Raw genomic sequence first — 27,845 nt, forward strand, 5'->3', positions numbered from 1 at the left:
GGGGTGTCCACTATATCACTGCCCTGTGTGTTGCCCCCCCCCCCACCCAGCATACTCTACATACCTCTGTGCAAAGATAGGCGCACTGGGCCCAAGAGGACGTAAACCAGTACATCACTTTTCAGCAGGATCAGTGAGATAATGTAGTCAATGTTTGTAAAGATTTTAGTCAAGCAGTATGTAACAAATGTTAAGTCCTTTGTACTGGAAACTTGCATTCTCCCAGTAAGGTCATATATTGTACTACGTTGCAAGCCCCTGGAGCAATTTTTTGATTAGTGCTTTTGTGAACAAGAAACAATTAACAAGTGGCTCTATCCCATCTCCCCTCTTTTCCCTATCCCATCTCCCCCCTTTCCCCGTCGCGATATAACCTTGAATGGTTGAAAACGACGTTAAACACCAAATAAAGAAAGAAAGAAAGTGAGATAACGCACGACCAATGTCGAGTACAATGCCTGCTTTAGATTGAAACTGCAGGTAATGAAAAATATACAGTGTATTGTTTTGATTTCTTTTTGGAGAGTGATCTTGCTCGAATGGATGCACCTATTACCTTGGAAATGAGCATGTTGAAATAATTTCAGCGTATTATAGAAAACACTCTCAGCGTTTTATTTCCTCCGGCAGGATGTTTTATACAACGAGTTTGGCCGGATTAAAAGCTACATGGCTGTCATATTTACACCCCCGGTATAGGGGTGTGTATAGGTTTCGCTCGATGTGTTTGTTTGGGTGTTTGTTTGTGTGTTTGTGTTCGCATATAGATCTCAAGAATGAACGGACCGATCGTCACCAAACTTGGTGAACAGGTTCTATACATTCCTGAGACGGTCCTTACAAAAATTGGGACCAGTCAAACACACGGTTAGGGAGTTATTGGTGGATTAAAATTATACAAGGACTTATACAGGGACATCTTCATGGTCAAAGGGAAATAACCATTCTCACTCAGTCACTGCCACCAACTGAGAAGGTTATTTCCCTTTGACGGGGGTGTTTTTCCTACCTCATAGGAATTTTTTGTTATCATATAATAATGGCTTAAACAATAGTCGACACTGATTTAACACATTGCACATTTCTTGCATTTTTCATCGCCTGATTACAAACATTTGATGTACATAAAAAAAAAGTGTCACTAGTATTGTAATATTGTGTAGATTAATTATTAATGAATTAACTCTCTTTGCAGATACACATCCCTGAATGGCGTCAAACTAGAACTGGTCAATGACGAGTTACCGAAAATGCAGGCAAGAGTAGCGTCCCCTGGTCACGTGACAGCTCCGCCATATTCATTCACCTTCGTCGTCTTTCACCACGCGCACATTCCGCTCTGTTTGGATCGTCAGTGATATCCGCTAAGCAGACATGGGAACCCATACGATTTGGCCGTATTTTGTATGCATGATTCTTTTAGAATACGATCAGTACGCTCAGTAGGATAAAATACGACGAGAAACATTCCTAGACTTCTCTTCTTCACAAGGGTATCCTGAAGCTGATCCAGTAGTTTGACATATGATTTAAGTTTTTGTCAGTAATCATTGAAAGAAGCATTTGTTTTAAATGTATTGATAAACTTAATTAACGGTGCAACGGACGCGTGTGAAGCATGTTTGAATCACGGATGGTCAAATGCTGTGTGGAGTACGCTCCTTTTTTTCTGAAAATACACCAAGTTTGTTTGAGAATACCCCGAGCGTAAAACAGGGGTTCCCAGGTCTGACTAAGACTTTGTGCCTGACACGCTGATCTTTTCATCAATTATGTATCGTCTGAAAGCCAGTTCGAACTGATAAGACTCCGTGTGAGTTCGAAAAGACGATTAAACTTTACATTCCAAGTCGTCTGTTCGACGTGTTAATTAAAAGAATAACCAGATGAAGCACCTGTTAATGTTTTAGAGGATGCGCGTTTCCAAGTACTGATATTTTGTAGAAAAAAGAAAAGTACCCTCGCATTTCGACATTTTATACGATGGTTTTACTCGTGCCTGTAACAGTTCGACTGCATTTGGATTGTTGTATTACAGGCTAGTAAATTAAAAATAGTACGACCTATGAAAAAATCTCGTTTTATTTGAAATTTGTTTCTTGCTGAAGTAAAAAAACAAACAAAAGCAATTCACACCTCTGCACATGAGATTCAATAGAAAGGAAGGTGGCGATTCGTTGTTGTGCGCTGTGCTTTGTTTAAGCATGAAATAGAATGCTTATCTTCAGTGCTCGGTACAAACATACGACATGTACCAACTAAACATCCTTGACACTGTTTTCTGGTATTGTATTCACTGTGTCTGTTTTAATGGTGAAGTAGAGTTTCATTTAAAAAGTTTGCGATAAGAAATTCAGACAAAGGTTATGCATCGCTCTCTCTCTCTCTCTCTCTCTCTCTCTCTCTCTCTCTCTCTCTCTCTCTCTCTCTCTCTTTTCTGCTCTGTCTCTTTGTCTTTTCTTTCTTCCCTCCCACCTCCTTTCACGGTCCCCCTCTTCATACTCTCTTCTTCTCCGTCTTTCCTCTCCCCCCTCTCCCCCCCTCCTTTTCTCTTTATCCTTCGTTCTTTCCCCTTCCACCCCGTCCCTGTTTCATATAGTCCATCTGCAGTCTTAGCTACTTTACACAACTTTATTTTATTTTTTCCTTCGCAAAGCATACTAGCAACAGCAAAACGTTGGTGTGAACACATTTATGCCGCAACGGAGGTCAATTCAGATAGTTTTAGATATAATCGTCAGTTTGTGTGTGTATGTGTGTGTGTGTGTGTGTGTGTGTGTGTGTGTGTGTGTGTGTGTGTGTGTGTGTGTGTGCGTGCGTGCGTGTTAGTGTGTGTGTGTTAGTGTGTGTTAGTGTGTGTGTGTGTGTGTGTGTGTGTGTGTGTGTGTGTGTGTGTGTGTCTGTGCGCGCGTATGTGTGTGGACGCATGCGTATGTCTGTATGTTTTGGAAAACGTAACCTGGTTTTTTTACGTGCTGACCTACTGTTAGATAAAAAAAATTTAAAAAAACTCATAAAACCGATAAACAGAAGATTGCATCGTGATTCCTGACATACAATAGAGTCTCTCAAAACAAAGGTTTCATACCATGGCCTACTTATGGTGTCAGTACATCATAAGTTGGTTCAATCCATCCAGTCCTTATCAACATCAAAATAAAAACATCAAATACTCCAAGTACAGAAGTCCCCTTTCGCGGTAGCTGTCCCATACCGTTTTCCAACACACTAAAGTGGTCAATCTTCTGATTAAAACCACCCGTGGAAGATTCACTCGCAGATATAACGCGCAGAAAATGAAGCTAACTGCGTTACTTTTGTCACTCGCTTGCCTCCCCCTTGCTCTACCATTAACAAATGCTGCGGAGCGAGCGACAGTGACGGTGAACGTGTACCAGTCTACGAGCACCATCGGGTCTCGCTTTGTTGGAGTTACCATTGATGCCTGGCACGCCCAGGTCAACTGGAATGGCTTCCCTTTCAGGTGAGGGGTTTTCTAAGAAAACGGAGTATGGCTGCCTAAATTGCGGGGGAAAACCGGCCATACACGTAAAAGCCATGGGAGTTGAACGAAGAAGAGGAAGTTGAAGGGTCGACGTTCCCATTTTCCTGAAGCAAGGACTGACATTCTCTTTGCTTACATGATGTTTTAACGAAGTAACTTTGCCCTGTAAACAAAAAACGAACACAAGAAAGAAAGAGAGAATGAGAAAAGAGAGAAAGAAATGAGAGAGAAAAAACAACGAAGAAGGAAAGAAAGAAACAAACAAACAAAGATACAAAGAAACAAAGTAAGTAAGTAAGAAAGAAAAAAACAATTAAACAAAATTTGTCGAATGACTTGTCATTTTTTCTGGTACTTGTTTTTTTAACTCGTTTTTGTATCTACTGAGTATAGATTTTTTTATGACAGTATTTGACTTTCACGTTGATTTTTCCTCACCACTTGTTAAACCTTATTCCATTCTGTGCTAATTCTTGTTTTTCTCTTCCGAAATTATTCTCAGAAATGCCTCTTGGAGACTAAAGATCGGATAAGAATGATATAATTATCCCCATTCAATTCTTTAGCTCGAAGAAAGTTGTGAACCTGGCCAAAGCCATGGCACCCAATATCCTGCGTCTGGGAGGCACGGCAGCTGACAACCTCACCTATGACATGAGTGCCAACGCACCAGCCTACCATGGCTACAGCTCTATATTTACACGTAAGTGAAACGAAACACTAATTAGCTAAAGCTTCAACAAAGAAAAAAAGGCTACTATTTGGGACGTTTGATTTTTTAACAAAACATTCACACAAAAATATCGACCCAATACTCTCTATAGTGGACTGACAAACACAAGATGTAATAATAATACGAGAATTTATAACGCACACATACCTCACCACAAGGTGACTCAAGGCGCACTCATACACATTCTTTCGCATCAACAACTCATACACACTCATATACACTTACGCATAAATTACACAAGGAACTTAGTCGATAAATATCGACAGGGGGCCGACAAATGGTTTAAATGGGAAATGTGTGTATATGGGTGTGGGTTTGAAACAAACAAACAAACCAACCCATGTGAACCCCGGGCCGCAGGCCTTCGATGTAGTGATTGAAAAAAAAGGATGTTCTCAAATGGTTCAATTCTCATTTGGTCTGATTCTCAAATGGTACCGGTATACTCCCCCCCCCCCCTGGCCGCAGGCCTAGGAGTAAAATTTTTATAGACACTGACCTTCTTCCCAGGGGTCATTGACCCAGTTTTAGCTATGAGAGGTGGTTCGCCCAGAGGCTGTAGAGTATACTGGGGCGGTCTCTTTGATGTCTTGAGAGGAAACTTGGCCAGGGTAGTACATGCACCAGAACTGGTGGACACCAAGGACAAACATGAAATCGAAGCAGTTTGCTTTCAGAGAGAACGGTCGTCAGCAACTCAAACTTCTCTGTTTTCTTTTTTTTTTTAAATCTGACTTTCTTTGTGGCCCCCTGACTCCGCCCCCCTCCCTCTGTAAGGACCCCCCTCCACAAGGACCGATTTTTGTCAACATTTTAAAGGTCGCTAGAGAGGGGTTCCACTGTATGACCTAACCGCTACTGGCAGACGGCCTCAATCTTCACGCGCAAAGACGAGATTAATAGGTGCTCGGTTTTGGTATTTTGAATTACATTACATTAAACCTTTGTTGGGTTTCATGGTCATGGCAACAGCCATAATAATATTACATGATGTATAATATCATATTTCAGCATATGTGAATTACATGTCATCATACTAAACTGTCATACATTTTTATTCCTACATTATTCTGATTGATCACAACCAAACCTACTATCATTGGACACATCCAAATGCAAGCGCCTGTTCTTGACAATTTCTCTCTGATCTAAATATAAAATCAGTGCAATTTCCTGGGTCGGGCTTTGCCACAGACACTCACGGTTTGGCCTGTAGGTAAAATGTACAATGTATTTTCTGATTTGTGCACAAAAGCTTTTTTTCTTTTTTCTTTTTTTTAACATAACAATGTTTAATGTCACTGTATGTTTAAAAGACCATGGTCATATTTGTAAAAAAAATGTTAAATTAGAAAATAAATAACATTTTGGTTCATGATTTTTCCTACACCTGTGCTAAAAATAAGAAATAAAAATGTCGGGTATATAAGTCACTCAAATACAGCTAGGTATGAATGGCTCGGTTTGAGTTTGTTGCAGTTGACCCTGCACAATGCGACATATCATGTTTTTGTTGAACAATTTTGACGTCACCCCTCCCATAGGGTGACGTATTTCACAACTTCCTGTGTTACACAAACTCTGTGATGACCAATTTTGACGTCACCCCTCCCATAGGGTGACGGATTTCACAACTTTCTACAGATGAACAATTTTGACGTCACCCCTCCCATAGGGTGACGGATGTCACAACTTCCTGTGTACACAAACTGATGACGTATTTCACAACAAAATGGCGCTGCCCATGGTCAACCTCGAAACTATCCGTATAGAATGGGGGCGTCCTCGCCCCCATAATGAAGATGACAAGGCAACAACACAAACAGAGACACGGCACTCAAAAGTAAGCATGAAAAACAAAAGAAAATTCCAAATAATAATTATGTACATGGCTATTTACAACTGCTCTGATGTATAAGATTCCTGTACCTCTCTGTCTTTGTCTTTCTTTGTGTGAGCCTGTTTTTGTATGATTCTGTCTGTTTTGGCTTTCGGTTTGTTAGTCTCGTTTGTTTTGATCAGGTAGAAAAGGTCCAACGCAATTACGCTTGTTTGCTAGTCTGTTTGCTAGTCTGTTTGCTAGTCTGTTTGCTAGTCTGTTTGCTAGTCTGTTTGCTGGTCTGTTTGCTAGTCTGTTTGCTAGTCTGTTTGCTAGTCTGTTTGCTAGTCTGTTTGCTAGTCTGTTTGCTAGTCTGTTTGCTAGTCTGTTTGCTGGTCTGTTTGCTAGTCTGTTTGCTAGTCTGTTTGCTAGTCTGTTTGCTGGTCTGTTTGCTAGTCTGTTTGCTAGTCTGTTTGCGTTTGTTGATTTTGTTTGAGGATAAAGCGCAAGATAAAAGCACTTGTTTTGTCTAATTCTTGTATGCGTGTTTCTACATGTCTGTCAGTTAGCATATCCATTTATTATCTTATTTGTATAACTTACATAATAATCAAGGGCTTTTGTTTGTTGCTTGAAAATCACCCCCTTAAATTTCACAACTCCCGTGCATAATTTGAATCCTCCATGTCTCAGCGAAACCGTGGGAGGCGATCAACCAGTTTGTAGAAAATGTGGGTTGGGATTTCATCATGGATCTGAACGCCTTGAAGCGGAACGCCGACGGATCCTGGAATCCTGACAACGCTCGTGAACTCCTGCAGTTCTCCGCTCACAGGAACTACACCATTGCGGGCTTTGAGCTGGGAAACGGTGAGCTGCATTCTTCGCCATGTGTGAAAGCAATCGTCGTTTCCTTAGGGACTTGTACATTTGACTCATTTGACTTTAGTGCTATATAGCTAGGTGTTTCTTGCTCATAAAAAAGAGAAGAAAAAAGAGAAAGAAAAGAAGTATAATAGACAATCCATTGATGACGCCATTACTGTCATTACCAAGACTTTGTAGTTATTCCCTCCAGCATTCCCTTCATAAATACTAACCCAAACCGGCAGGTATTCGAACATCTGAAAGTAATCATCTGCATGGACATTAATATATGTACGCATAAAATGAACAGGTGCGCACACAAGAAAAATAAATTAATATTAGCACAGAACTAAACCTAAACATATTTCTCAACATTAACATGAAACCAAATCTATTAGACTAAACCTAAACACATCTCTTTCTTTTAAATATAATTGTTCTTGCAGAGTACGACATTTACGAATATAAATACGGAAAGGCCCTGACTCCAGCACAGCTAGCCAAAGACATAGCGTCGCTTCAGAAGCTTCTGAAACAGTTCCCTGCATACTACTCTTCCTACATCATCGGCCCTGAGGTGGCCAACACTAAGACCGAGACCTTTCAGGGGTAAGCTTTGATAAGGTTAAAGCGTATATATGTATTAAAAAGAAAAAAAGAAGTATGAATATGCTAGGCGTTCTTGCGCGAAAAAGGGAGAGAGAGAAAGAAAGAGAGAGAGAGAGAGAAATAGAGAGAGAGAGAGAGAGAGAGAGAGTGACAGAGACAGAGACAGAGACAGAGAGACCGAGAGACATATACAGAGAGACAGACAGAGATCGAGACAGAGAGAGACAGAGCCAGAGACAGAGACAGAGAGGATAGAGACAGAGACAGAGAGACAGATACAGAGAGACAGACAGAGATCGAGACAGAGAGACAGACAGATAGACAGAGCCAAAGATCGAGACAGAGACAGAGAGGATGAGGGAGACAGAGACAGAGAGCGAGAGAGGCAGAGAGAGACATTGAGAGACAGAGACAGAGAGAGAGAGAGAGAGAGAGAGAGAGAGAGAGAGAGAGAGAGAGACAGAGAGAGAGAGAGAGACAGAGAGAGACAGAGACAGAGACAGAGACAGATAGACAGAGACGGAGACGGAGACCGAGACCGAGACCGAGACAGAGACAGAGTATGAGGGAGACACGGACAGAAAGCGAGAGAGTAAAGGAATCAGACAGTCAGATTGACGGACGCATGGACAGCTAGACAGGCTGGCGGACGGTTGAACGAGCGTCGAACAGACAGTAATTAAGACAGCCAGACGTGGTCACCGAAAATCAATCATCCACAGAGATTTGTTCATGGTGGCATGATTGTGACAGCACTGATAGCTCTCTCAGACGCCTGTTCCTGAAACGAGACTCGTGATTTCAAAGATCACGTTTGCAAAATAGTATGTAAATGCTCAGTTGAATCTTAATCTTGTTGTGTTATTCAGATTTCTTGCTGCTGGTGGTGCCAAAGTTGTGTACGCGTCAGGATTTCACCAGTAAGTTCATGATTTTACTGAATTTCTTTTTATGTTGCTTTGAACATTTTCTTGGAACGCATCATTACGCCTTCGTGAGCAATTGACAATCTGAAGGATCTTTGTATCTCAAGTAAACTGCTGCCGTTGAAAATACCAGACACTGATTGACCCAATGAATAGATTTCGCTAATATTTTGCCTGTGGTATTTTAAGATTGTGTTGCAACAAGTTTGAACAAATTAGAGAACTCTTTCGGAAAAACCTTAGGATACATAATTTTGAATTTGATGACGTGCCAAGAATCATAGAAACGAAGGTTGGGTAATTGAATCTGACAGATCAATTACAATCTCATGACCTATTTTATAAGTGGCATTTATCCCTGGCTAACGGTTTTTGTAATGATGTGTTTCTATTTCAAAAATTGTACATTTGCATACGTGTGTGCGCGCGTGCAATTGCGCTTACCTTTCCACCAGCCTGCCAAAATGTATGCTTACACAAATAACATGTCTGTCCTTTTTAAACCATCACAGCTACTACTACCCCGACACGGACGCCGACCCCAATCGCTTCACGTCCATAGACACCATGGACAGTTTCGTCACTTCCTCCCTCCTGCCCATGACGGCCCAGAGTCGCGCAGTGGACCCCGACCTCCCCATCTGGCTCAGCGAGACGTCCACCACGTGGTCTGGAGGGGTGCCCCATGTGGCTGACAGATTTATCGCTGGATTTCTGTGAGTGGATTGGGTGATTTATGCATTTTTGTTGTGCATACATTTGCATGAATTAGCATGTTTAGTGTAACGTCATTTCCAGTGTCATATTAGGTGATTTGCTACTTAAGATCAAACAAGGGCAGATTGTTTTCGAACTGATGAATGTAGAAAGAGGTTTGCGTTCACCTTCATGAAAAGAGTGTGTATTGGATCCATTGGAATGTCCTTCCTTTCCCAACATTTTAGAAACAATGTTGGCCATATTGACAGATTTGCAGATGAAAATAAATCCTAGTTAACCCCTATCATAATTATGCGGGTTGGTGTACACGAAAAAGAAGCTCATAAGTATGGTATGGTCTTGATATTACACGCTGATGTGGTATGTGTGTCTTCAGGTGGCTGGACAAACTGGGGCTGTGTGCACTGCACGGCGTAGAGACAGTGCTTCGTCAGGACTTGTACGGAGAGACGTACGCCCTGCTCGACTCTCAGGGTGAACCTAGACCTGTAAGTAGCACTTGGTGATGATGGTGGTGGTGGTGGTGGTGGTGGTGATGATGATGATGCTGATGACTGCTGCTGCTGCTGATGCTGCTGCTGCTGATGATGATGATGATGACGACGACGACGATGATGATGATGATGACGACGATGACGATGATGATGATGATGATGATGATGATGATGATGATGATGATGGTGATGATGGTGATGATGCCGACGACGACGACGACGATGTTGCTGCAGCTGCTCCTGCTGCTGTTGCTCCTAGGGATGATGATCATATTGCAACTGCAATGCTAACAGCAAAGATACAACGACAATGACGATAATGAGGAGGACGACATTCATTGGGACGAAAACGATATTACTGACAATGTTATATTACCAATTCAGTGCCCCATATGGCTTTTTGACCAATCAGGACGGATTCTAGGTGACCCTCTAAATGTTATAACGTTCAGGCAGGGACCCTTTTTGTTTATCAAGTCCTGACGTAGCATTGTCTGGAAGCAGAACTGGTGCTTGCCTGCGTGTGCGTGCATGTGTGCGTCCATACATGCATCCGTCTGTGTGTATTCACACATGCATGCTTGTGTCTCTGTGTGTACAGGATTACTGGCTGACGGTGCTGTACAAGAGGATAGTGCGTGGTCCAGTGTTCAGCACCACAGCCCCCAAGGACGTTCGAGTCTACTCGGCCTGCGCTCATCCTGATCAGTAAGTCAGGATAAAAAATATATAGTCCTGTGAGGTCACCCTCATGGAAATTCGGGCTGCTTTCTCCCTGGGGAAAGCGAGCTGCCATACAGTATACGGCGCTACCCATTGTATTTTCCTGCATGCGTGTATTTATGTGTCCAAGCCCTGAGACTTTCGCTGTGTCCTTGGGTTCTGTATCGTGCTCATACGTGCACAAGGGGGTGTTCGGACACTGAGGAGAGTCTGCACAAAGTTAATATGGGAAATAAATCCCTAGCCGAACGTGGGGATCGAACCCACGCCGATAGCGACAGCTGGGTTTGAAGCCAGCGCCGCTACCGACTGAGCTATTTCCCCGTCATCTTTTTACATTAAGAATATTATACAAAATATCGGCATTTTTCATGCTTAAGGCGAACCAATATTAATCTATTGAATGGCTTTGGCCTCCAAAATCATACCCTTAGTTGTAAAGTCGAGTCAAGATTTGGCCCCGTCTGAGGTTCATCGTCCTAGTGAATTAATCTCAAACTGTCGCTCTTCTTTAGAATGTGACATTATTTCCACGGGGCGGTTTAAGTAAAGACTATGCCATTGAAGTTTACCCTTGCTCGTTATATCTCTAAACCACGCGCTGCCTCATTTGTTTAAGAGTCTCACAGATACTTTCGAGGCAACCCCTGTAATAATTATGTGTGTTTGTTCTGTGAAAACCAGTCTGTGACAGGGGGGGGGGGGGGGGGTCAAAGCCACTAAGAAGCTCGAAAGGCTCAAAGAAGTAGATAACAGAGATAGCTTTTGTTCACTTTCCATATTCCACCTGTCTATTTTTCCCACCTCCCTTTAATTTTGTCTTGCTTCTTGTTTTGATTGTTTTGTCCATTCTTCTTATTGTTTGTTTGTTCCTTGTCCTTGTTTTCTTCTTTGTGTTTGGTGTGCAGATAATTCTTCTTGATCGTGTTCTTCTTTGTGTTTGGTGTGCAGATAATTCTTCTTGATCGTGTTCTTCTTTGTGTTTGGTGTGCAGATAACTCTTCTTGATCGTGTTCTTCTTTGCTTTCATACAGTCTTAAGATGAATGGCCAGAACTCAAACGGCTTTCCGTTCACTCTTAGCATTAACATGAAATAAGAAACCAAATGATAATCATGTTTTATTTCCCCTGACAGTTTCCCGGCTGGAAGTGTGGTAGTCTACATGCTGAATCCTAAGAATGTCCCTGTCACCTTTGACATTCCTCAATTTGCATCTCAGCCGCGTATGATCTACTCTCTCACCGGATGGGGCGGAGACAGATTGTCTGAGTAAGTTTGATGACAGATCCTTTGCCATTACCAGCATAATTAGGGACTGGGTGGCCGAGTGGTAACGCACTTGCGCTCGGAAGCGAGAGGTTGCGTGTTCAGGCCTGGATCAGGCCGCAATTTTCTCCCCCCTTTCCTAACCTAGGTGGTGGGTTCAAGTGCTAGTCTTTCGGATGAGACGAAAAACCGAGGTCCCTTCGTGTACACTACATTGGGGTGTGCACGTTAAAGATCCCACGATTGACAAAAGGGTCTTTCCTGGCAAAATTGTATAGACATATATAAAAATGTCCACCAAATACCCGTGTGACTTGGAATAATAGGCCGTGAAAAGTATATACTCGCCTAACACGCTTGAGATTTACTGGCCGATGTGAATGCGTGATATATTGTGTAAAAAATTCCATCTCACACGGAATATTGTAAACGCCATGAGCCTCCCCTCTGGGAGGGTATGTGCGTAGAAATACTCACTAATAAATAAAATAATAATAATAAATAATAATTAAAATTTCTGTTAAATTGTTTTCCATTTTCATTCTCAGAGCAGAAAAAACCCAAAAACGAACGAATGGGTCACAAAATCGTAGAGGAAACAGTCAAGTTGTCTATATTTAAGAAGATTTTACCTCTGAAAATTGACGAGATCTTTTAACCGTTTAAATAGCTTTGAAACATTCATGTGAACAACTCCAAAGAAAATGTAAATCCATTGCAGGTTCATGTCGTTAAATGGTGTAAAGCTGCAACTGGTGCACGATGAAGTACCGGAAATGAAGCCAGCGCATGCGCCCCCAGGTCACGTGACAGCGCCGCCATATTCCTTCACCTTCGTCGTCTTCCACCACGCGCAAGTTCCCATCTGTTCGGAACGATGATCACATGCACTTGTTTGCAATTCAGGAATTGTAAATGTACAGCCCTTCCCGTGGAAATATGTCTGCTCACTATATCAGATGTGGCTGCGCTTTTACAATGGACAAGACCATCCCTTCACTTGGGCACATACCGACAATCAAAATTGTGACTGTTTTCTGTGCAGGTTGAGAATGTATTATTAATGACCTTGAATGCATTTAACTGACATTTAATGATTGTTAACGACGTTTGCAGATTGATTTTAGTGGACCTTTAACAAAGTGATTGATAACACAATCCTAATAATGATGTACAGAAAGCCTCCAGGCGGTTGAGTGTGTGTATGTCTCCAAGTGGAGGGATGGGCTACCCCGTGTAAATGCGTGTCTAGGTCTGTGGTGGTGAGTGTTGAATTATTTACGCGGGGAGCACCGTTTCTCGAAAATGCAACAATGTTTAGGTCGCGTGTTGTTGATTTGAATCCACAAGCTTGATTTTTTTTAATAATGTTTGATTACAATAGTTTATACATCTGTGAAAATCAAAAAAGAAACTTTCCAGTCAAAGGTTTCTATGGCACATACACAACCAACTGGCATGCAATTTATGTACAAAATAAACCAGTGTTCGAATGTTGAAGAGATATGTGTCCACGCACATACACACACACACACACACACACACACACACACACACACACACGCACACACACACACGCACAGACACACACACGCGCACATATACACACACACACACCCACACACACACACACACAAACACACACACACCCTTCCCAACACACACACTCGTGTGCCTGTTGTTCAAACCATGCTTACGCAATGTACCACTACAAAATTTGTCATATCATTGAGAGCCTAATTACCATATTGTTTGGGGTTGCTCATGAAGTACTTATTGTGTGTGGCAAACTCTCTTACACATTTTGATTGATTATTTTAAATGATCAATCTTGAGATTTACCGTACTTAGGCATTGCTTTGTACTCGTTTTGTTAAACTGTTTTCTGTCTACATATTTGTCTGTTTGTCTCTCCTTTTCTCTGTGTGTATGTGCGTGCGTGCGTGCGTGCGTGCGTGCGTGCGTGCGTGCTTGAACAAAACTAACAATTTAATTCTGTTCCAAATTGCAAATAACCCAAATCAGCCAAGCGTCGACTTTTTACCTGAAGCGTTCTTTTAGTACAAAATATTAGTTTCAAGCTCTCTAAATCTACACAATGAAATGTAACTGTGAATGAATATTGCAACTACTTCGATATGCTTTGAGGCCAACTAGCCGCGCACACATGCAAATAAGCGAGTAACGCTCGAACGTTTTTTTCCCCACACCAAAAAGCGCACTTGCGAAATAGCTGTGAAAGGTAACAGGCGGATCCATGCTACAGTCAATAATAATTCCGAGTTCGCTCAGCCGGTCAGTGTTTTGGTACTGTGTTGTGACGACGTACGTTAACACACTAAGTAGCCTACTAGCTATTACATGCGTGTACTTTTGTTCAGAACAAACCTGGCGTATTTCTGGTTGTGTGTTTGGAACACATATACACACAACTGTGTACTTTTGGTTAGGACGGACCGGATAGCATTTAAACTGTGGTTTGGTGACACTCACGTAGCCTACACGCCAAAGCTCACTACACGCGGGAACTTTTGATCACAAAAAGAGTCAACTAGTTTTTGGCAGTGTTTTGGTGACTGACATACACACTGGCTGTCTGCTACACGCCTGTAGTTTCGGTTACAACAGACCTAACACTTTTCTGTCTGCGTTCCGGTGAGACGCAGAACCAAACCCAGTACCCACCGCATGTGTGTATTTCGGGTTTCTACCGAACTGACATGTTTTTGGCTGTGATTTTGTGACACACGTACACACTCACTGCCGGCTACGTTGGGTGACAGGAGAACTACCATGGAGGACATTGTGTTATTTCTGACATCTTTTGTTTTCGTGTTGCTCTTGTGTGGTAAGTTTGGAATGTTTGCTTTGAAGGTTTTTGTTGTTCGTGTTTTATCTTTGAAATCCATGAACTGAAACGTATAGTCTTTCTTGTGATATTTGAAGTACTTGAACTGTGTTTTAAGGTTTCCCGATTCTGCAAACTCGGATAAGGGGTGTATGTGTTTTGGTAAACACACACACACACACACACACACACACACAAACACAAACAAACAAACAAACAAACAAACAAACAAACAAACAAGCACACACACACACGCACACACACACACACACACACACACACACACACACACACACGAAAAAACAAACAAACAATCAAACGCACACACACATCAGACACAAGTACACAGACAAGTACACACACACATACACACACACACAAACCACACACATACAAACACACACATACACACACACACAAACCACACACACACAAACACACACATACACAGAATACACAATGACACAGACAAGTACAAACACACACACACACACACACACACACACACACACACACACACACACACACAAACAAACGAACATACTTACAAACACACACATAGCATTCACAAGTACACAGACAAGTATACACATACACACACGCACGCACACACACACACACACACACACACACACACACACACACGAAAAAACAAGCAAACGCAGACACAAACACACAAATACACACATACACAGAATACACAGATTACACACACACACACACACTCACACACACACACACACACACACACACACACACACACACAAACAAAAAAACATACTTACAAACACACACACAGCATTCACAAGTACACAGACAAGTATACACATACACACACGCACGCACACACACATACACACACTGACACACATACCGCATTAACGAGCACACAGACCAACAAAATGACGGACAGATACTTGAATACTGCCCCACTCTATTTACCCGATAACCTGATAGTCACGAACAGTTTATCCTTAGCCTACCTCCATCCTCCCCCCCCCCTGCCTCCCTCACCTCTCTCCAATTCCTTTTTTCTTTAATGAACTGGACTTCTTTGAGGAAGTTATGTTAATTACGTTTATATTTACTTGTAGCTTCCAGACGAGTGGACGAAAACTGATAGAACTACCAAGATAAGTTGTGTGTGAATATTTGTTTGTCTGTTCACTTAAAAGACCGTTGGGTCGAAATATCTGTGAATGTATTGTTTTGTCAATAACAAACGTTCCAACAACCTACCTTTCTTGTTTTTGGATTGTGAATGTTGGAACGTTGGCAGTCTGTTTGTTTTGCCCCCCGCGGGTCAGGGGGAGTCCCATATTGGTTGGGACGAGAAAGAATTTACCCGATGCTACCCAGCATGTCGTAAGAGGCGACTAACGGTTCTGTTTCTCCTTTTACCCTTGTTAAGTGTTTCTTGTATAGAATATAGTCAATGTTTGTAAAGATTTTAGTCAAGCAGTATGTAAGAAATATTAAGTCCGTTGTACTGGAAACTTGCATTCTCCCAGTAAGGTCATATATTGTACTACGTTGCAAGCCCCTGGAGCAATTTTTTGATTGGTGCTTTTGTGAACAAGAAACAATTAACAAGTGGCTCTATCCCATCTCCCCCCTTTCCCCTATCCCATCTCCCCCCTTTCCCCGTCGCGATATAACCTTGAATGGTTGAAAACGACGTTAAACACCAAATAAAGAAAGAAAGAAAGTCTGTTTGTTTTTGGATTTATAGCTTGACATCAATCATAATGTAAAATTTATAATTTATACTGGAGCATGAGAGTATCCAAGGGGGTATGGTATGTGAGAGTGTGTGTGTGTGGACATGTTTGGTTGTGGATATGTGTGAGGGGATGCGTGTGATTTGTCATATGTTACGAGCTTGTGATTCTCATGAAAGGACTGATATTCTATGTGATGTAGGCTACTATCTGTGTAAACGAGCAAACAGACACATGTGCGTCCTATGCTATGCTATGCTATGCTATGCTATGCTATGCTATGCTATGCTATGCTATGCTATGCTATGCTAACTTTGTGTTTCTGTCCCCAGAACAGAGTCTATTTGGGACATGACGTGGTTGTATGCTAAGATTGTGCGTTCTACATTCATTCAATCAAGTTGTATTACATTACATTCTTGTCTTTTTCAGGTGTGCGTGATTTGTCATGTTTCGAGCTAGTGATTCTTATAACAGGATTGATATTTTATGTGATGTACAATCCGTGTAAACGAGCCAAAAAAGACATTTCTGTTTGTTCTACGTTCAGACAATAAGGTTGTATTATATTGAATTTTTGTCTGTTTTCAGGGGTGCAATGTACAGAACTGTGTTACACAGATCCCAAAAGCAACGCGGGGGTGTACTGCAGCAACAACTGCTGTGGATCCTACCCTCAAATCTACTGCTGCGATAAGGACGAGTAAGTCGAGTGTAACACATTCAAAACCTATCTTGTTTTGAACATGTACACAGATCTAGGTTAGTAGTTAAAGGGAAGCAACTGTTGTTTTTTGGGTAATGTGGACATTGATTGTTACCTCCCTTCCATTAGTCTTTTTAAATTGGTTAACTCAGTTTATATTTTTGGATTTAGATCAAATTGTTCAAGCTGTTTCAAAAGTGTTTTTGACTAGGTATTAATTATCAACTTTAATAAGTTGTAAAGATATTTTATTTCATTTTAAGATATTTATTGTTAGAAAATCTTCCAGTTCGATTTTTAGAATTTTAGCGTCACTTCCGCCCTCCGCTGAAAAGCCGCAAAGTTGGTGGGACATTTTTGGGAGCACTTTTTGGTTCTAAATCAGAGCCAACCAGTCTGGGTTTCACATTAGTCTGACCGAGTGGTTTTTGTTCTGAGATTTTGTGAAGCAACTTATACACTGGGTTTGGGTTTTAACTAGGTTTGAGTTTTACCGGGTTTGAGTTTAACACTGTTCTTGTATTTCATTCTGGGAAGTTTGTTTGTTTGAAAAGAAAAGACAGAAAAGAAAAGAAAAAGATGTTGAAACATTTATTCTGCTTTGTGTGTTATTCATTGTAACACATAAGGTTTGTAATTCTGTCAATTCACACCAGGATTACGTTCAATGATTGTTCTTGTATTCAACTTTTAAACGCGGTCTTCGGTTGATTTTGGCCGACAGCAATGTCTCCATGCATTAATTTGTCTTTGTTTCCGTTCCCATTCTACCTTTGCCATCCCTACAGCGAATATCCCTCGGATTTCTTCAAGCTTCATTTCACAAAAAAACTTCTTTAAATCAGCTGCTTCACTGCTATACATTAACATAATCATACTCTCTGGTACGTTTTTAGTTAAAGGTACATCTACTTTTATTTATTACTCAGTAATCTAAATTCGGCTATGACAGAAACAAAAGGATGCATAGATCATGTAGAACAGGAGTAAGTGAGAGTTCTGGATAACCAATCTCCTGGTACATGACACAATAACAAGCACTGACATAAACAAGCGACTTTTATCCTAAACATTTAAAATTTGACATTTCTCCCAAGGGTTCGTTACTGAGGGTGCTGTGTAAGTTTCAGGGTGCTGTTTGTCATCGCACGAATGACACACTCTGACACTTTGTAGGATAAGTTCAATCGGCCATCATTTTGAGACACAAGGCATTATCATAATTCGGCTTTGTTTCCCCACAGGTTCGTGATTCAGTGTGCCATGTTTGAAGGTTTCAGGGTGGTGTGTGCCGTCATACGAATTAAACTCACTCTTAAGAAGTTCGTCACGCAGTACGCCGTGTTCGGAAGTTTAGGGGTGTTTTTTGTCATCATACGAGTTAGACTCTGTGCCACTCTTAAGGATAGGTTCGATCTGCAATCATTGTCTTTGTTTTCCCACAGGTTCGTCACTCAATATGCCTTGTTCGGAAGTTTAAGACATAAGACATAAGACATAAGACTTTATTTCAACCATGTGCAGTGCACTAGGGACATGTTTTGGCCAGAGTACAATCAATCAATCCATACACGCCCTTCCAAACATCGCTTGCAATCTCAGTCACACACACGCTCACGCACGCCCGCATACATTCCCCACACAAATCCCACAACAGCACACACGCATAAGCATGCTCCTCCTTAACAAAACGTGTTTAACCATCACTTGTACATATGCGTAAAATAAACAGTATAGAAGTATCAGTAAGAATTATATATGTATCAGACATCAGTTATGACGACAATAACTAAAATCACAAATCCTTAATAATTCTAAAAGGGTTCAGGGTTGGTCTTTGCCATCATACCAGTTAGACTCTCTCTTTGGGATAAGTTCGATCTGCAATTATTTTCTGACACAAGAAATTATCATAATTCGGCTTTGTTTCCCCACAGGTTCGTGATTCAGTGTGCCATGTTTGAAGGTTTCGGGGTGTTGTTTGTCATCATACGAATTAGACTCAGTCTTTAGGATAAGTTTGATCTGCAATCATTGTCTTCGTTTTCATACAGGTTCATCACTCAGTCTGCCGTGTTTGGAGGTGTCGCAGTGGTTTTTATCGTGGTGCTGGTGGCGTGTATTGTCGTCAGGAAGGTCAAGGAGAAACCCGAAGTGGACCCGCTGGCGGCAATGAAGAAACCCGAAGTGGACCCGCTGGCGGCAATGAAGAAACCCCGCTCCAATTCCGTTGGGCCAATCGTGTCCGTGGGTAAGATAGCAAACACAAATGTATTATTAATGATGATAATAATAATAATAGAACATATTTTTTAAAGCTCTTCTCTGCAGCTCGAAGCTTTTTACAATGGTTTGGAAATTGCTGCTTCCTTCTTCTATATTCGTGGAATGTAACTCCCACGTACACTCCTGTTTTGCACAAGTGGGCTTTTGTATGTGTGGCTGATTTTGCCCCGCCATTTAGGCAGCCAGTCTCAATTTAGGGCGGGGGGGGGGGGGGGGGGGGGGGGGGGCATTTTCGGCCTGATACAAATGACGTATGATGCCTCTCCAGCATGACTGGCTAGTACCAACACGTGATTTTCATTGTGTGTCCGTTTCAGTTCCAGAAAACGACGACCCATCAGCGGCAAAGGCTCCTTCCAGTGAAGACCAGCATCAGCCTTCTCCGCAAGCCCCAATTTCTACCATCACTGTCGTCAGCCCACCGTCCTACGACCAGGCGGTGCAGCTACCCTCCGAAGCCATGTCTGATGACCGCGTATACCCCAGTCCAGCCACACCCGGCAGCCCAAAGCCCACCCCTAGCTCTACTCCCAGATAGCTGGACATAAACGGTTCCCACCCGCTCTTTCTTCTTCTTCTTCTTTTGCGGTCGTGGGTTGAAACTCCCACGTTCACTCATGTTTTTGTTCGAGTGGATTTTTACGTTTATGACAGTTTTTACCCCGCCATTCAGGCAGCCATACGCCGATTTCCTTGGAAGCATGCTGGGTATTTTCCTGTTTCTATAACCAACCGAACTCTGACATGGGTTAAAAAATCTTTTCCGTGCGCACTTGGTCTTGTGCTTGTGTATACACACAAAGGGGGATAAGTCACTAGCAGGTCTGCACATTACGTGCACTGGAAGATTGGATAAATCTCCACCCTTAACCCACCAGGCGGCCGCGGCCGGGATTTGAGCTCACAACCTTCCGATTAGGAGGCCGATGTCTTACCCACTAAGCCACTGCGCCCGTCACCCGCTCTTTCGATATGCCAGGATGTCCACGTGGAATGGTGGGATCACGCTTTTCGTGTCAAAAGTGCTACATCGGCATGTATCTGTTTTTAAATGAGGCTTCCATACAAACTAGTTGTGGAAAGAATATGGAATCGGCCCCGAATAGCCCAATATGTTGAAGAGAAATGAACAACCAACTGAGGCTGATTCTGAATCTGTTTTATCAAAATAGTAACCAAGTAAAGCAGCAAATTACAGACAAGATGTAGACACTAAGTGAAGTACAGGTTGGAGTCGCTTCATTACAATGCGTTTCTCTCTCTTGTGTGCCCAATAAGTACAGAACTCATGTTGTAATGAATAAACTGTTTCGATGCGCGTATGTGTGTGTGTCTGGGTGAATGTGTGTGTGTGTGTGTGTGTGTGTGTGTGTCTGTGTGTCTGTGTGTGGTTGTGTGTGCCCGTGTGCGTGTATAATTGCGTTTATGCTTTGGCCGTGTGTAAGAGTGCAAATAAAATCAAACTTAACCTAAATAAACTGTTTTGTTAATGTGTGTGTGTGTGTGTGTGTGTGTGTGTGTGTGCGTGTGCGTGCGCGCGCGTGTGTTTGTGTTTGTGTGTGTGTGTATGTGTCAGACATGGGACTGGTCCGATTTTTATCGGAATTCCGATATTTTCCTTAGCTCACAGACCATTCTTGAGATCGATGCAAATTCGTTGAGAAAAAAGGGGGGGGGAGGGGGGGTTGGTGTGAACCGTTCAGCTGAAGCTGTCTGCGTCTGAAGTCAGTGCATTCGCACCCGAGCACTCGCGTGAACCCATAGGTGGTGGTATGAACCGTTCAGCTGAAGCTGTCTGCGTCTGAAGTCAGTGCATTCGCACCCCAGCACCCCAGCACTCGCGTGAACCCATAGCAGTATCATGGGTCACGTTTGATTGGCTGTCGATCTCCGACGATTATCGCCGGGGCTTAATTATTCACCGATGGCGGTTTGTGGGTTGTTTTGATTGGTTGCCGATCTCCAAACGTCGAAGGTGAAAAAGGTAGCATCATGGCGTCTGGATTCCGTATTGTTTTGTCGGCTGTGGAAGCTCTTACGATCGACGACCAAAGTGTGAAAAACAAGTGGAAAGCCAACTGGCTGTCAGAAGAAGTGACTGTCACTATATATATCAACAAGAAAGAAAGGCGCCAGCTCATTGGCGACAGTATCGCCAAGATATCCATTCCCGGTCAGGCCGTGTGCACGTGGTGCGACAACGGCCACTGCGTGGTGAAATTTATTATGGGTCCGAGGAAATACGGACTTGGTGTAGCATCTATGCATGGGGCAAGCTAGGAAAAGATAACTCTCGCTGCAAACCACGCCCACTCAAAAATCCGGTCGGCGATTTGGCTCCGGACCCCAGGGTCAGGTTACGGCAAAGTACGTCGTTTTGAGTGGTTGGTTGTGGACGATACTGACCGGTACCACTAGCAGGTACATAGGGCTAGAGGTGCATCGACATTTTTTTCGCCAGGTCGCGAGAATTCTATAAAATAAATGCAAGCGAACTTTTGTCATTTTTTTCTTTTTGCGATAGGGCGAGTGCACCACCGAAATTAGTTGATGAGAACGTAGTCGGGTGTTTCATCTTTCATTAGCAACTGAAACAAGAAGAGCAAACGCTCGATCGAGTCACTTTCGCAGTTCTGAATATTATATGAGGCATCAGATGGACAGGAAGAAATTGCTATTCACAACACAATGAGTCACGTTCACATAAAATTTGAGCCCGGTCACTTTTATAGTTTCCGAGAAAAGCCCAACGTTAAGTTGTGTGTTGCCGAACAGAAAAGGCTAGTTATCTCCCTTGTTTTTCTGATAACGTTCGTAAAAGGCTACAGATGTAAATACTTTGATGTAAAGAATAATCCTACAAAGTTTCAATCACATCCGATGAACTTTGTCAAAGATATAAAATGTCTAATTTTTCCTTTGACGCTGACCTGTGACCTTGAAAAAGGTCAAAGGTCAACGAAACCATCGTTAAAGTGTAGAGGTCATTGGAGGTCACGACTAAACAAAATATGAGCCCGATCGCTTTGATAGTTTCCGAGAAAAGATATAAAATGTCTAATTTTTCCTTTGACGCTGACCTGTGACCTTGAAAAAGGTCAAAGGTCAACGAAACCATCGTTAAAGTGTAGAGGTCATTGGAGGTCACGACTAAACAAAATATGAGCCCGATCGCTTTGATAGTTTCCGAGAAAAGTCCAACGTTAAGGTGGTGTCTACGGCCGGCCGGCCGGACGGCCGGACGGACGGCCGGCCGGACAGACGAACACTGACCGATTACATAGAGTCACTTTTTCTCAAGTGACTCAAAAATAAGGGGAAAGTTTTGTGTGTGTGTGTATGTTATAAATCACACTTTTGTTTAAAATGCTAAAACATTATTCTTGTGGGTTTTATAGCTTTTTAAAAAGGCATGATCTCATTTTTTGCTATCAGGAGAGGCCCCAAAATGGCCTTTATAATTCTAACATTCTAACAACCCCTGAACCCCCTACCGGGGCGTTGCCCCTGGACCCCACCAGGGGCCTAAGCGGCCCCTCCCAGCCAGCAAGACATTAGCGGCCGATAATCGGCCGAACACCCTTCAAAAAGTCGGGCCGGTGACGTCAAAACATACGACGCGGGTGTTGGCCCGACTAACTTTTGCAAAGAGGCAACGATGCGGCCGATAGGCGGCCGAACACCTGCACTATGGCGGCACGCATCCGGTCCGATGTTAATCGGCCCGATGACTTGTTTGACCTGCGGTCCGACACCTTATGCCGACATCGGGAAGATATCGATTTCAGCGGGAAGACATCGGGACGATGTCGGCATAAGGTGTCGGGCCGCAGGTCCAACAAGCCATCGGGCCGATTAACATCGGACCGGATGCGTGCCGCCATAGTACAGGTGTTCGGCCGCCTGTCGGCCGCCTCGTTGCCTCTTTGCAAAAGTTAGTCGGGCCAACACCCGCGTCGTATCTTTTGACGTCACCTGCCCGACTTTTTGAAGGGTGTTCGGCCGACTATCGGCCGCTAATGTCTTGCTGGCTGGGTGCAGCTACAGATACAGCAGTATGTACCACCACCACCCCCCCCCCCCCAAGTGTAACAGTGCAAAATTCACTTACAGCTACAGCTACAGCAGTATAACCCCCCCTCCCCCCAGTGTTACAGTTGCAAACAAACCTACAGATACAGCAGTGTGTACAACCCCCCCCCCCCCCCCAGTGTAACAGTGCAAAACAAATCACCAGCTAGAGATACAGCAGTATGTAGAACCCCCCGCCCCTACCGCGTACCGCCCTCACTGTAACAGTACAAAACACCTACAGCTACAGATACAGCCGTATACACCCCCCCCCCCTCAGTATTACAGTATAAAACACACCTACAGCAACAGATTCAGCAGTATATACAACCCCCAAGTGTAACAGTGCAAACATTACTTACAGCTACAGCTACAGCAGTATGTACACCTCCCCTCCCCCTTAGTAACAGTGCAAAACACACCTACAGCTACAGCAGTATGTACAACCCCCAACCCCCCCCCCCCCCCCACCACTGTAACAGTACAAAACTCATTTACAGCTACAGATTCAGAATTATGTACATCCCCCTCCCCCCGCTGCCACCACTGTAACAGTACCAAACATACAACACTCCACCCCCTTCCCTCGTGTAGAGCGCAAAACACACCTAGAGCTACAGATACAGCAGTATACAACCCCAATCCCCCCCCCCCCCCCCCCCCCTGTGTGCAAAACACACCAACAGCTACAAAAACAGCAGTATGTTCACCCCCCCCCCCCCCCTACTGTAACAGTACATAACACACCTACAGCTTCAGCTAGTTACATCTATGCTTGGCGCTGGTGGACAATATTCACTTTTTTTGGCAAAAACCGCCAGTTTTGGCCAAAAAAGACAAAGATTTGGCCAAAACAACCCACACATTTGACCAAATAAAATAGATTTGGCTATAACTTTTTTTGGGCCAAAACTTTCTATGTAAAAGTTTTGGCCAAAACTGTTTATGTTAGCTAAAACGGGAGATTTGGCCAAACTTCTGCCACAAAAAGATTTGGCCAAAAAAAGATTTGGCCAAACAAAAAAGATTTGGCCAAATCTTCACTTTTTGGCCAAATCTTTTTTGTTTGGCCAAATCTTTTTTTGGCAAAATCTTTTGTATTTGCTGGCGCTGGTGGACAATATTCACTTTTTTGGCCAAATCTCTTTTTGGCCAAAACTTTGCTTTTTTGGCCAAAACTTTGCTTTTTTGGCCAATACCGCCAGTTTTGGCCAAAAAAGTGTGTTTTTGGCAAAATAAGTGAATATTGTCCACCAGCGCCAAGCAGCTTGGCGCTGGTGAACAATATTCACTTTTTTGGCCAAAAACGCACTCTTTTGGCCAAAACTGGCGGTTTTGGCCAAAACTGGCGGTTTGGCCAAAACTGGCGTTTTTGGCCGAAACTATACTTTTTTGGCCAAAACTTTGCTTTTTTGGCCAATACCGCCAGTTTTGGCCAAAAAAGTGTGTTTTTGGCAAAATAAGTGAATATTGTCCACCAGCGCCAAGCAGCTTGGCGCTGGTGAACAATATTCACTTTTTTGGCCAAAAACGCACTTTTTGGCCAAAACTGGCGGTTTTGGCCAAAACTGGCGGTTTTGGCCAAAACTGGCGTTTTTGGCCGAAACTATACTTTTTTGGCCAAAACTTTGCTTTTTTGGCCAAAAATGTACGTTTTTGGCCAAAAAAGTGTGTTTTTGGCAAAAAAAGTGAATATTGTCCACCAGCGCCAAGCAGCTTGGCGCTGGTGGACAATATTCACTATTTTGGCCAAAAACACACTTTTTTTGCAAAAACTGGTGGTTTTGGCCAAAACTGGCGTTTTTGGCCAAAACTGGCGTTTTTGGCCAAAACTATACTTTTTTTGGCCAAAACTTTGCTTTTTTGGCGAAAACCGCCAGTTTTGGCCAAAAAAGTGTGTTTTGGCCAAAAAAAGTGAATATTGTCCACCAGCGCAAAACTTTGCTTTTTTGGCCAAAACTGGTGGTTTTGGCTGAAACTGGCGGTTTTGGCCAAAACTGGCGTTTTTGGCCAAAACTATAACTTTTTTTTTGGCCAAAACTTTGCTTTTTTGGCCAAAAACGCCAGTTTTGGCCAAAAAAGTGTGTTTTGGGCAAAAAAAGTGAATATTGTCCACCAGCGCCAAGCAGCTTGGCGCTGGTGGACAATTTTCACTTTTTTGGCCAAAACTATAATTTTTTGGCCAAAACTGGCGTTTTTGGCCAAAACTGGCGTTTTTGGCCAAAACTGGCGTTTTTGGCCAAAACTGGCGTTTTTGGCCAAAACTGGCGTTTTTGGCCAAAACTGGCGTTTTTGGCCAAAAGTATACTTTTTTGGCCAAAACTTTGCTTTTTTGGCCAAAACTGGCGTTTTTGGCCAAAAAAATGAATATTGTCTATCAGCGCCAAGGGGTACTCAAAGATTTGGCCAAAAAATGAAGTTTTGGCCAAAACTATTTTTTGGCCAAAACTTTCAATGCAAAAGTTTTGGCCAAAAAAAGATTTGGCCAAAAAAAGATTTGGCCAAATCTAAAACATTTGGCCAAAAAAGTGAAGATTTGGCCAAATGTTTTAGATTTGACCAAATATTTTTTTGGCCAAAACTTTGCACTTAAAAGGTTTTTTTGGCCAATAATGTACGTTTTTGGCCAAAAAAGTGTGTTTTTGGCCAAAAAAGTGAATATTGTCCACCAGCGCCAAGCATATACATCAGTATGCACACCCCCCCCCCCCCCCCCAAGTGTAACAGTACAAAACACACCTACAGCTACAGATTCAGCAGTATGTACAACCCCCTCCCCCCCCCCCCCCCAGTGTCACTGTGCAGAACACACATACAGCTACAGATTCAGCAGTTAGTATGTACACCCCCCCCCCCAAGTGTGTAACAGTGCAAAACACACACTCAGCTACAGATAGATCAGTATGTACACCCCCCCCCCCACCCCAAGTGTTACAATGCAATACACGTCACACCTACAGCTACAGATACATCAGTATGTACACCCCCCCCCCCCCCAAGTGTAACAGTGCAAACCACACTTACAGCTACAGATTCAGCAGTATGTACTCCACCCCCCCCCCCCCCCCCCAGTGTAACAGTGCAAAAATCACCAACAACTACTGCAGTATGTACCCCCCCTCCCCCTACAGCTACAGAAGTATGTTACCCCCCCCCCCCCCCTGTAACAGGACAATACACACCTACATCTACAGCAGTATGTACACACACACCCCCCCCCCCCCCCCACTGTAACAAGACAAAACACACCTACATCTATATTTACAGCAGTGTGTACAACACCCCCCTCCCCCACTGTAACAGGACAAAACACACCTACATCTACATATACAGAATAAGATACAGCAGTATGTACTCCCCCCCCCCCCCCTCACTGTAACAGCAAAACTAACATTGAGAGCCAAAAAACACCGAAATCACTTACTCGCTCGATCCATCCGTCGGTTGTGTCCTCGAGTTGACGTCTGAATCTGATTGTCATTGCCAAGAGCCTGACTCACTGGCTACACAACTATTCTCACCGCCACCACGTGGCACTGGGACCAGCACTCAGATTGAGATCCCGAGGCGACATTCGTCTCGGATAACATATCATCAATGTGCTGTCCAACATTCCCAAAAATGTCTCTTCTTTCGATATTAACTTGAACTAAGAAAACAAATAAAATTCGCTCACGCGGGAAAGCAGCAGCCATTTGCACACTCAATCTTGTTTACCGTAAGGAAAGCTATTTGAATATTTCAAGTAAATGATGGCGTATTTTTAAAATGTAAAACTCATGATTTGAGCTCATGCTGTATTTGATTGCAAATATGCAAATAAAACTTACAATTAATTATCCTACTCCTATGTGAAAAAGTCAACAAATATGAATAATTTAGTTTCGCATTTGCATGGTCAGTCTCATAATGTCACGCCGTTGCTGGACCGACGCTTGAACAGGGGACGTAACAAATGTTAAAATAATGATCATCAATTTGTTATCTCCCGTAACTCTGCATAATTTTATCGACAGCAACATTGCGTCGGGCCGATGTCGGGGTTTATTACGTACATTTATACACAGTCAAACGGTATCGGCGCGACAACGGATGACGACACACGACATATGACGACGTCACCCGACTGAAATCGTCAGTCGGCCGACGAAAGCTTGCTAGCTGGGCTGGACCCCGGCTTACTTTCCTACTTTTTGAACATTTGCTGGTCTCATGTCTGATGTGTGTGTTTGTGTGTGTGTGTGTGTGTGTGCTTGCGCGGATATGTGAAAACGCACAGAAGATTGGAACTAAAATCAAGCTGAATAAACTTGTGAAAAAAGCTATAATGCTAATATTAGGACAAGTAAGTGCATAGGAAAGGGTCGAAATGAACACAAACATACTGACACAGAGAGCATCCCCTCCTACATACAGTGATATCCCCTCTCACACACTCGCAGACACAGACACAGACACTCACAGACACAGACAGACAGACAGACAGACAGACAGACACACACACACACACACACACACACACACACACACACACACACACACAGAAATA

The 27,845-nt window shown here is 43.0% G+C and overlaps 3 protein-coding genes across 3 annotated transcripts in view; all 3 read left to right on the forward strand.

Moving 5' to 3' along the window:
* LOC138963777 (heparanase-like) overlaps window positions 1–2,277 on the forward strand; it is a 13,869-nt gene extending 11,592 nt beyond the window's left edge. Inside the window, exon 10 of the mRNA XM_070335631.1 lies at window positions 1,196–2,277. Within this exon, the coding sequence (XP_070191732.1) occupies window positions 1,196–1,358 (163 nt within the window). The 3' untranslated portion in view covers window positions 1,359–2,277. The remainder of the gene's footprint in view (window positions 1–1,195) is intronic.
* An 865-nt stretch (window positions 2,278–3,142) lies between these two features.
* On the forward strand, window positions 3,143–13,558 carry LOC138963778 (heparanase-like). The gene is made up of 10 exons (XM_070335632.1): window positions 3,143–3,484; window positions 4,072–4,208; window positions 6,751–6,927; window positions 7,371–7,533; window positions 8,403–8,453; window positions 8,972–9,175; window positions 9,556–9,667; window positions 10,275–10,381; window positions 11,533–11,667; window positions 12,386–13,558. The coding sequence occupies exons 1-10, from the start codon at window positions 3,297–3,299 to the stop codon at window positions 12,543–12,545; spliced, it is 1,434 nt and encodes a 477-aa protein (XP_070191733.1). The 5' UTR covers window positions 3,143–3,296; the 3' UTR covers window positions 12,546–13,558.
* A 135-nt stretch (window positions 13,559–13,693) lies between these two features.
* On the forward strand, window positions 13,694–20,666 carry LOC138963779 (uncharacterized). The gene is made up of 4 exons (XM_070335633.1): window positions 13,694–14,512; window positions 16,825–16,936; window positions 18,994–19,190; window positions 19,543–20,666. Exons 1-4 carry the CDS (start codon window positions 14,458–14,460, stop codon window positions 19,761–19,763), a joined length of 585 nt encoding a protein of 194 aa, XP_070191734.1. The 5' UTR covers window positions 13,694–14,457; the 3' UTR covers window positions 19,764–20,666.
* Window positions 20,667–27,845: the final 7,179 nt, after the last annotated feature.

The sequence above is a fragment of the Littorina saxatilis genome, linkage group LG4 (genome assembly GCF_037325665.1).
Source record: "Littorina saxatilis isolate snail1 linkage group LG4, US_GU_Lsax_2.0, whole genome shotgun sequence".
In the NCBI taxonomy this organism is placed as follows: domain Eukaryota; kingdom Metazoa; phylum Mollusca; class Gastropoda; order Littorinimorpha; family Littorinidae; genus Littorina; species Littorina saxatilis.